The 10,883-nt window shown below is 37.6% G+C and overlaps 1 protein-coding gene across 1 annotated transcript in view; it reads left to right on the top strand.

The window, feature by feature from the left end:
• The first annotated feature begins 364 nt into the window (after positions 1–364).
• TUBGCP6 (tubulin gamma complex associated protein 6) overlaps positions 365–10,883 on the top strand; it is a 40,737-nt gene continuing 30,218 nt past the window's right edge. The window contains exons 1-15 of the mRNA XM_033514236.1: positions 365–464; positions 822–894; positions 1,746–1,880; positions 2,240–2,336; positions 2,972–3,069; positions 3,146–3,250; positions 3,438–3,506; positions 4,144–4,270; positions 4,748–4,813; positions 5,179–5,238; positions 5,613–5,702; positions 6,979–7,085; positions 8,675–8,742; positions 9,226–9,496; positions 10,139–10,229. Of these exons, the coding sequence (XP_033370127.1) occupies positions 830–894; positions 1,746–1,880; positions 2,240–2,336; positions 2,972–3,069; positions 3,146–3,250; positions 3,438–3,506; positions 4,144–4,270; positions 4,748–4,813; positions 5,179–5,238; positions 5,613–5,702; positions 6,979–7,085; positions 8,675–8,742; positions 9,226–9,496; positions 10,139–10,229 (1,449 nt within the window). The 5' untranslated portion in view covers positions 365–464; positions 822–829. The remainder of the gene's footprint in view (positions 465–821; positions 895–1,745; positions 1,881–2,239; positions 2,337–2,971; positions 3,070–3,145; positions 3,251–3,437; positions 3,507–4,143; positions 4,271–4,747; positions 4,814–5,178; positions 5,239–5,612; positions 5,703–6,978; positions 7,086–8,674; positions 8,743–9,225; positions 9,497–10,138; positions 10,230–10,883) is intronic.

Below are 10,883 nucleotides of genomic sequence, written 5' to 3'. Positions count from 1 at the left end.
GTGCAGGTTTGTATTAGGTGCCTTTGTATTAGGTCCAGGTTCTAACTTCATTTTTCGTTATGTCGGAGGATGTCACGCAGCCCGGGGCTGTGGGTTGTTTCGCTCTCGGGTCAGTTCCACGCTAAAACCCTTCCAGCAGTGGGGCTCCCCGGGCACGGCCCCGCGATGCTCCCGCCCCGCCCGGCTCCGTGGCACCGGCACCGTGCACAAGCAGCTCAGCACGGCCGCCGAGTTCCCTCAGCGGAGCCCCCTGAGCGCGGCCGCGCTCGGCACGCCCACAGCCAGGGCCGAGCCGTGCCGCCTCCCGCCCTATCGTGAGGCGGTGAGAGGCTGCCGGGCCGCGCCTGGGCTGCTAGGCCGCGGGGGGATCCCTGAAATTGTTCTCCTCGCGGTGTACGAAACCCTGCTGTTCCTCCTCTGTGGCTTCGTAGGTCTCCCCGCAGCTGTTTGGCCTCGCCGCACAGGTGGGTCTGTGTGCCATGGAGGGAGGGGCGGCCGTGCTCGGAGCCTGAGCTGCTTGTGCGGGGTTCGGGGAGCTGGGGGTACCCCCGCAGCAGGAATGCCAGCGCCCAGCTCGCCAACACTCGGCCATTGTGAAGCCTGCCTGCCCGCACCCAGTTTCGCTGGGCGCAGTTTTGTCAGAATCTGAGTCCTTAATGTTTTTCTTTAATTTTGTTCTGTAAGTACAAAGTCTGAAGTACAAAACTCTCATGCAAGCAGGTATACTCTGTACTTATATCCTCGCTGTCTAGTGTAATAGTAACTGGTTTAAGTTTGCTTCTGATGTGAATTATGTGTCTTGGGGTTTTTGTTCTGCCCAGTTGTAGCAATGGCTTCAGGAACAGCGCTGATTTATGATGAGGAGATGACCACTCACAAACTACTTTGGAGTGAGTAAGTCGCTGCTGTTGTTTTTATTAATAGATTCTTAATAGGACTCGTGAGAGCAGTACCAAATAAATGCATTTTCTGTAAATGTAATAGTAAGTATCTGGTGATACTTCCTTTCATTTTCGTGTAAATAGAAGATCTTCCCTTTAGGAGGAAAAAAAAATATTGTATTCACAATTTGTATCTAGATACTGTAATGATTATCTGAAACTGGATTTGAGAAGCTGCAGGCATCCAATCTGGGACGCCTTAACAAGTGATGTTAGGATGAGGCATCTGAGTAGCCCCCTAAATAGTGTGTTTTAAGCTAATTAAATTGTTTATAAAGCTAAAGTATCATTGACCGTGGAAAACTATGTAGATATACTCACTCAGCTGAAAGATGTCAATTACATTCAGTTAGAAATTGGTATATTACTTAAATTTGCATAAATTAGAGGAGTTCCTTTTGCATATGCAGTGCTTAGAGTTAACAGTCCATTGTTGTCTTCTCTCCCAAACCTCCTCTCTTCACCTTCATTGTAACCTAGACTTTTAATTGCAGCATTCCCATGTCTCTAGTTAAGCATTGCAGCTTTTTACTAGTGAGAGAGGAAACAAAAAATGATGCTATTGTATTGTTTGTTTGGGCTTTTTTTAAGATTAATTTTTGCTTACATTTTTTTAGAACCAATTTCTGACTTAGTTCCAAAACAGAAAATACTTAAAAGATTTTTTTTTTTTTTATATTTTTACTCTCATGTATCTTTCATTTAGGGTAATTTTAAAATGAGGAGTTAAAAGCTAGGTTTTGTTAAGTGTATTAGTTACCTGTGCTGGCATAGTATGGTAATATCATTATTGCTTATTTTTAGTCCCATTTGTGATATTGAAGTGCCAGAAAGACTTTCATCCTCCTATGAGCAGCTTAGAAGTTACCATCTTGTGGAGAGATGTGTCCATGTACCTGCCAGAGAAGGAAGTGAGGAGGAGATCCTGTTGGTTCACAGGTCTGAAACTTAACTTTTATTCAGATTATTTCAATGAAACAGCAGATCTCATATCTCCAGATGGTATTTTGTTCCATTTGAAAAGAGTGTTCTAAAATTCAATGGCTTCCATTAATTTCAGTGGAGAATGTGTCACAATGTTGAGTGTGGCATAGGTGGTGAATTATGAATCTGCTATTCCACTAAATCTACATTCTCACTCTGTGGGGTCTTAATCAATGAATGCTGATTTATATATGATTTATTTATGATTTATTTATGATTTATTTTATTTTATTACAAAGGAATACAAGTAAACTTCTAAAAACTCTTTATAGTTGCCTACTTAAGTGTTGTGTTAATTTCACCTTCCCCTACAGTTTAGAGCACCTGGAAGTGGCAAAAAGTACTCAGACAATGAATGAGGAGGAGCTGAAAAGGGTCTCTGAAAATTATGATGCTTTTTTCTTTCATCCGGTGTGTAAGTTAAACTGCTTCTGCTGTTGGGAGCTACAACTATTTGTGTTAGCATTTTTTTAAGAAGGGGAGGATTAAAATACATTTTTTGCTACTGATGTAGTCTCATGTTTATTTATTATACTATCATCTGTTTCTAGTTTAGTATAATGCTGTAATTTAAGTTGCCCAAGTATCCAAGTATCTATTTTGTAATTGCATCATACCAATATAATGTACTACTCAAATTCTAGCTCTATTTTTGTCACTTAATGTCACTGTGTAGACCATTAGTGACCTGCAAATCACATTTTGGTAACAGTTGCTCTTAAATATTGTGGCATGAAATGGAGATGAGGTCTTCCGTGTAATGTTTCTGTAGGGTTTAATTCCTTGTTTTCAAAGATGCCATGTTATTCTATTCAGTACATCCGTCTCACATTTTTTACCTGCTCCACAGAGAACATCCTTATAAAGATTACGCTGATCACTGGTAATCACAGGGGAAAGCACATTGGGACCTGTGTTGTAAAGTTCTGTTTCGGCTATTTTCATATAGCATTAGTGGGGTAGAATTATGTCAAGACAATTTGCTGTTGGGATGCTAAAGCATGTCATGTGCACCTTGTTTCAGCTGATGAGTTTCTCTTTCTCAGAGCACTTTCCACTGTGCCAGATTAGCAGTAGGAGCAACTTTGCAGCTGGTGGATGCTGTGATGTCAGGAAAAGTGCGCAATGGAATGGCATTAGTCAGGTAAGAAAATATGTGAGGAAGTTTTCACTTAGCAAAATTTCTTTTGTTGTGAATAATTTATAAAATTTTGGTTCAGACCTCCAGGTCACCACAGCCAGAGAAATGCAGCTAACGGGTTCTGTTTGTTCAACAACGTTGCTATTGCAGCAGAATATGCAAAACTGAAATATGGTCTGCAGAGGTAAGTGCATGGTTGATTGTAGAGAAGCTTTTCGTATGTAAACAGTTTGATATTGTACTAGTTCAGATGAATGTCTAGAGCTTTCTGGGTGTCACGTTCCTTTCGGTTCAGAAAAACATTTATACCTTCTGTAGATTAAGATGCTGTGGCTCTTCCTCTGAATGTTTTCTTTTACTGATCTGTACAGAATCCTAATTGTTGACTGGGATGTGCACCACGGGCAAGGAACCCAGTATATATTTGAAGAAGATCCAAGGTTTGAAGGATTTTTTTTTTCTTCTTTAATGCCAGGTGTTTAAAGATTGCTTACCTTTCTAGAAAATACAATTTCTTAAACTTCTAAAACTAGAATCTTACAAAACATTTACCTTGCTATTTTAGTCTCTGTTTTTCATTTGTTATAAAATAGAATATCTAAATCAAAATAAAATGTAAATCTGTTCTACTTTAAAGAATAACAAACAAAATAAGCAATATGATTACCTTGATTTGCCAGTACTCAGGTAATACATCTAGTCTCTGTTCACAAATCTCTCAGTTAAAATCTTCAAGTAGTAGTTGGATAAAATACAAAATACATGACCTTCATAATTTTTTTTGGAAAAGTGACATAAGTAGATTCTAGAAACAAGTGTGCTGTTCTGAAAATTCCTTGTATTTGATCTGTATGGAGTGCATGCTTACAAGACATTTTTAGCATGTTAATTTCTAGGTTAATTTTGGCATAAGACCTACTGCACCAATCTTCACAGTCTAAATCCTTTGAGAGAAGAAGAAAAGATAGAATAGTTTTATTTTCTTGCTTTCAGGCAATGCAGTCACCAGGTTCAGTTTATAAAGTCATTTCCACAATCTTTTTGTCAAATTGGATTCTTATTTTTTTTTATTTTCAGTGTTTTGTACTTTTCTTGGCATCGCTATGAACATCAGGAATTCTGGCCGTCACTCAAAGAATCTGATTATGATGCTGTGGGTCTGGGAAAAGGAAAAGGTTTTAACATAAATTTGCCTTGGAATAAGGTAAATACTGTTTACAGCACAACAAATCAAGTACCATAGTTTTGTATCTCATCATTTATATAACACTTTCTGGGTAAGTGCGCTGCTTCACTTGCTTGGCAAATGTCTTACACAGTGTATATCCTTCCTGTCAGGGGAATGTCTGCTGAAAAATTATGGTTCAGAATGTGATAATGTTTGAAAAATAAAAGGGAGAGAAAAATTTACACACTCATTTTTACTTGAATGTCTTGCCTAGCCATCAAATCAAGAAGTGTTTCAGGAGACGGTTACATCCATTCTTGTTTAGCAGGGAACTGAAGCTCGTTAAGATTAAAAATGGTGTATATTTATGCACTTTACTTAAATAGAGGGGTTTTTACTGTACTTCATAGGATCCCTTCATCTTTTCCTGTCTTTCCCTAAAGCCATTCATTCATTCAGCCATTCCAGTCATTCCAGCTGGAAAACATAACCAGTGTTTCTCATACTTTTCAGGTTGGGATGGGAAATTCAGATTACCTTGCTGCATTTTTCCATGTGTTGCTTCCGATGGCTTTTGAGGTAATTTTTTACTGCCAAAGAGTACTTCCTAAGTGTTTCTTAAGCAGGTACCATTGAATATTTTACAGAAATGCAGTCATTGCCAGTAGTACTGTTAATACATACATTTATTCTGCTGGTATGACATTGCCCTGATCAACTGAATAGTATTTATGGAATTTTAGCTTTTAAATATTCAACATAATCATCTGCAACTTCTCCAGCAGAAATGAAAATAGTATAAAAGGGTAATGTATTCAAGGAGAATCCTTATTTGTGTTCATATTCTAATTGAAAAAACAGCTGATCATGGTAAAGTTGAAATCCCGTACAAAACTGAAAATAGGACATAAAGATGTGCTACAACTGTCTCTCTTTTATAACAGTTTGATCCTGAACTGGTAATTGTCTCCTCCGGATATGATTCTGGAATTGGTGACCCTGAAGTAAGTAAATTGTGGTCTTTACGCTGTCAGTCATGAATCTATTATGAAAATATTCCTGCTGTTTTAATGTTCTGTGATTGCTAAGTGAAGTTCACTTTGATCAAGCTAAATATACATGCTTGAGTCTTTAGGCTGACCCAAGTTCATTAAACATTACAACAAGACATGTAAAGACAGATTATCCCATTTGTATAATTACTGTGCTGGTTTTTTTCACCTTCCTTAAATGCAGTTGGTTCAGCATTCTGTTTGATATAATGAGAGGCAAGTGTTCTGGTGTTCCATCTCAGACTTGGGTACTTCAGATTGTTTGGGTTTCTTACCAGTGTTTTTGAATCAAGGTGTTAGCTCTTAAAATGTTTTCTTTGGTTTAGGGTCAGATGAATGCCACTCCTGAGGTTTTTTCCCACCTTACCCATTTCCTGATGCAGTTAGCTAATGGAAAACTGTGTGTCATCCTAGAGGTAAAGAAATTTTGAAATGTATTCCAAGGGGAAAGGTCTTTGTATTAGAGTATTTGTATTAGGGCAAACTAGAAGTTAGGATGCGAAACTTCTTAACCAAATAATTTCTTATTTTTATCTTTCTTTTGAGTACTAGAAATGCAAAAATGACTAAGATTTGACAGCATTCTTACACTTTAGAGTTTTGAAACAAAGGAGACATATGCTCATCATTCAAAAAAACATATCTTCCACAAATCTGTTTAGTTCTTGTGAACATTGTTTAGTCTACTGCTCTTGACAGTCCCAAACTCATTGAAATGTATTTAGTGAAGAGGCTGTATTACCAGTTTTTTACAAGTGTACCTCACCAAGTAAAGGAGATTTTATAAAACCGTTAACCTAAAAATACTCTTACCTAGTAATGGAGTACTTAGAAGCCTCTTTTTTGATTTAATGACTCTATGCAGTCTCTTTAGGAGCTCTTTCGTATTCTTTTTTTAAACAATTAAAATGTTTTCTCGTTTTAAAGTCTAGACTTCAACTCCTTATTTCTGCTGCGTGTTAGAAAAATAGTGGCTTTTCAGGTAAACAAGTGTGTGGTAATATTGCTGCCAACAAGGTCTTTAAGAGTGAACTGTATATTAATTGATTCACTTGACCTCTTGTTTTGCATGACCGTTCTTCTGTCACCCTTCTCTTTAGCAGGTTATTATGGATATTTTTGTCTATTAGCTTAAGTGCAAATAAGCATTCACTCCTACCATGGATGGTGTGACTGCTCCATAGGTGATAGATGGCTTCCTGCATGTCACCTAGCAGTCTTAAATCCATCTTGTTGTCCAAATTGTGCCAAACTATTGGGCAACCACATCTGAAAAGTGTCAGGCTGTGGGAGTTTTCTCTCATTTTCTCTCATTTCTCTTACCAATTTCTACCTTTTTAGAGGAAAGTGATAGCATTTGCCTTCTAATGATCTTCCACAAGGATTGTTGAAGATGGCAGGTTGTAGATGGGAATGGAGAAGTCATGTGGTTTTATGGCAAAGTAATGACTGATTTCTGAAATTACTTGAACTATGATGAAGTGAGTTCAATCATGAGATGCCTGTGAAGTTCAGCAGGTGGCCACTAACTTAATGTTTTCATATTGAAAAATCTTTGACTTAGATATACTTGCATATCATCTTGTTTCTGTAAATACAGACACGATTCAAAAGGATAGTTTTTTTTCCATGTTGGAATTTAGAGTGCTGTTAATAGTACTTGTCCCTTGCTTGACATAAAATACTTTTCAGGGTGGATACCACTTGAAATCATTGGGTGAATCAGTGTGCATGACTGTAAAAACTTTGCTTGGAGATCCTGTACCTCAAATAACTGGAGAAATGGCACCTTGTCTAAGGTAAGGATATAAAGAGTTTTAGAACAACTAATGTGTTTTTTAAAGAGACTAACAACATGTATGCTTTGAACATTTTGCTGAAGTAATGTTTTAATAAGGTAGTTTATAATATATTCTACTTTGGATAACTTGCATTTCTAAAAAGTCAACCAAGGTACAGTGTTATATACTTCTATATACTTTTTTTTTCTGGAATTATTTCAAGTTGTGAGGTTTTATAGCATAAAAGGCCATTTTATCCTTAGGCTTTTTTATCCTGTAGAAATCTATCTCACTCAAGGCTGAGATCATCCTGCTGTAATCAAGGTAATAGCAGTTAACTACAGTCTGTATTTGGGAATATATGCAGCTGCAAGGATTAGTGCTTCAGACCACAGAGCCACTTCAGTTACTGTAGTGCAGCAACAGCTGGGGCAAAGCTTTCTCTCATCAGTGGGAGTTGATGCTATGCAGAGCCAGTCTTCATGAATACTTGTGTTTCTGGAATTTGGAGCATCGAGGCCTGGGGTGAAAAAGCACTTGACTATGTAGAGTTGTATCAAGATAATTAATTTTCAAGTCTAACTTCTTTTTAGAGACACTAAGACTGTGTTTGTACTGCAGTGGAATCTGACCTAGTAAAGCATTCTCAACCTTCAGTCCCACATCTAAACAGTGTCTTTCTCTCTACCTCTCTGCACTATCTCCTTCACATCTCCCTGTTCTGTCCTCTATCTTTCTCTCAGCTCAGCAGCTGTCCTGTGCTTTTTCTACCAGAAAGGCTCCTCATGCAATTTGGTGGCAGCACCTCCCAGTTGCCTGTGTTAGTTAAAACTCAGAGCTTGGATCAGCCAGGGAATCAGTGTGGATATTACATAGACTGTGAGCTGAGTTGCATTTAGTAAACTGATGGAGCAAAACTAGTTATTTTGCTTCCAGCACATCTCATGAGCCCTCTGTGTCCTCTTTTTCTTCTCTACCAGCTATGGTATCTCAAATTGCTATCATCCTATGTCATAGAGAGTTGATTACATACTTATCCAAGTCCAGCTCCTGAACACCTTACAAGTAATCTGCAAGTACACGGAATTTCTTCTGGATTTAATACGACCTGAGTTATGTTTGTATGATAGCTAATGCAATGGGACCGTTTGCCCATAGTGCTGCAAACACCAGTGATAACAAAAAGGAGACTTCAACACAAATAATAGCAGGGTATGTGATTTGCTTAGTTCCTGAACAGATTGTCTTGCTTTTGAGTCAGTCTGATGAAATCTTTACATTGCGTAGATAAAATCTCTTGACAAGACATTGACAGGAGAATTTTTTCCTGAACTTATACAGGTGTGCTTCCTCCAACAGCAGGGCTGGGATTTCACTCATGTAAATGTGTGTACCTGCTGTATGTGTTCTTCACTTATCCTTTTTGACTCTCTCATCTTTTCAAGCAATGTGCCATTGACTCTCATTCTGTTTTGCATTCTTGGAAGAGATCAAAGTTTGTTAATTTTCAGTTGAATTTTTTTGTTTTGCTTTTTTGTTGAGGTAAATTATGATTCCTCTTATGATTTTCATCATTGCTGATACTGTTAATCTGGTTTATTTTTTAGTGCTGTTGAATCTATTCAAAATGTGAGAGCAGCACATAAACCCTACTGGAAATGGTTGGCTTATGAAGGTAGTTTCTCTTCATTCAAGCAAATGTTATTCATAAATGGATTTATACAGAAATAGAAAATTATTACAATTAATTTCAATGGATTAAACTAATTGAACAAGCAGTTACTCATCAAGTCACTGATGAAGAAGTATGAGGCTTCATTCGAGGTCGTGTATCAGCTGGTCTGAAAAGAACTTTCTGAAGCTGGCAAACACTATGCCAAAAAGTAGCACCTCGATATCTTTCTTTGAGGGTGCTGTTTTCTGTGTCAAAAATATGGACATAAGCTTTATTACAATATATGACCTTTCACTAGATTAAAACAAATGTAGTAGCACTGAAAAAATAACATCTGTGTTTGGAAACATTGTAGCTAGTGCATGGGAGTAAATATGCATACTATGAATGCAGATGTATTCTATTTTGTGAATAAATATAGGCAAATATTAACACATTGCTTAGAAACTAATACCTGTGAAACTCCTCTTTCTTTTTCTCTAGATACATCATTTTTACAAAATTTGAGCACCAAATCACACTTACTAAAGAAGACTAATTCAAGTCCCTCCACAGAACTTGAATCTAAGATAACTAACAGTAACAACACTGTCAAAGTAGAAAGGTTTTTGGAATTGCACATGAAAAATATTCTATTTCCAGTGCCTCCCATCAAAACAGCAACAGCTGGCTCAGAAGGTTCAGAACACTTTCTCCCTGAACATGTTCAGCTTGTGAAGGAAATGGACAAAAGTGAAGTAAAAGCTCTTGTCAGGTTGGTCCTATTTATTTTATTTTCCACAGAGCATGAGAGGTCTCTGTACAGACCTCATCTAGCTCTGTGTCTGCCATGGTCATCTTTTTGGCCTTAGTCTACTCAGTTACAGCCAGAATTTCTTCCTTTATAAAGATATTTGTGTTGTATAGCACTCATAGCCTGAAATCCTTTAAATAAATAAAGAAAGAAAGAAAAAAGAATACTTTTACTCTAGAACTCGTTCAATAGAGATAGGACAGCTAATGTGAATGTATGAATTTAGAAAGAGGTTTTGCTAGGAAGCTGTCTTAAAGCTCTGTACTCAGAGAGTACAGAGAAAAAAATGCCAAACCGCTCTGATTTGAGAAACTCAATGTTTTGTCTTGTCTTCATTTAATTTTGACAGAGCTCTGTTTCCTGAATATCATCAGACATTTTTGTTTTCCTTCTAGTGCAGAATGGAGACAGGTTTAGGGAGCCGAAGACTGTCAAGCAGTGGTGTTGTCATCCTCCTGCTAGAGCAGGTTTCTGAGAATCAATGTGTAGCACTAGTACAAAATGTACCCCATTAATACTAACTGCACAGCACTTCTATCAGCATCCTTTTTGAAGACAGTATTGCCTCTAACCTAGTTTTTCTTCATATAATTTATTTTACAGTGGCTTTTATGCAGACCTCGTGAAAGAGGATGAAACTTTGCTCTCTCTTGGCAGTATGTTTGTGATCCTAGATAAAATACTGAAGAAGGAGGTAATAATATATTCCCTTGGTCTTGGGGGTAGGGGTAGAATCAGATTCTTCTGTCTTTTTGCTTCTACTATATTGTTGTCCAAATACTACATTATTTATCTCCCAAGTCCACAGATCTCAGATAGAATGTGTTTAGCTATGAGAGTGAGCATGCAAGATGAGAAAATTACTATTTAGGGATAGCTGTTAAACCTTATCCATCTTTCTAATTGTCTTTGGGCAGCTCATTGTCCAGACTTTCTCTAGGTAGTCACAGAATATACATCCCTAAGAACCTTCTTATTGCTCTCAGACTTATGGGGGGAGCCAGGCATTAAGTCCTCCAGTTAAAGGGAACACAAGTTGCTGTATCAAGCACCGGTAAGCAACAGCAAGAAATCTGAAGAAATGTCCATATTTTTCCTGTCTCAATGTGCAAAGTTTACACAGTAAATTTTGACTTACATGTGCATGCACATACTCTTTAGTGGTGTTTTCAACAGCTCTGCTCTATGCTCTGATTCTGAACAGAGTAATTCTAGTTCAGTATTTGATTCTTGAAGGGTCAGGAATGAAGAGAGGGCAGGCTTAGAGGGTTCATCTTCCTATTTATGTATAAAAACTTGGATGAACATAGAAGAAGAAGTGGAAACAAATTAAAAATGCTATATCATA

Source organism: Parus major, chromosome 1A (assembly GCF_001522545.3).
Source record: "Parus major isolate Abel chromosome 1A, Parus_major1.1, whole genome shotgun sequence".
Taxonomy (NCBI): Eukaryota; Metazoa; Chordata; class Aves; order Passeriformes; family Paridae; genus Parus; species Parus major.
This window is presented reverse-complemented; position numbering and strand designations above follow the sequence as displayed.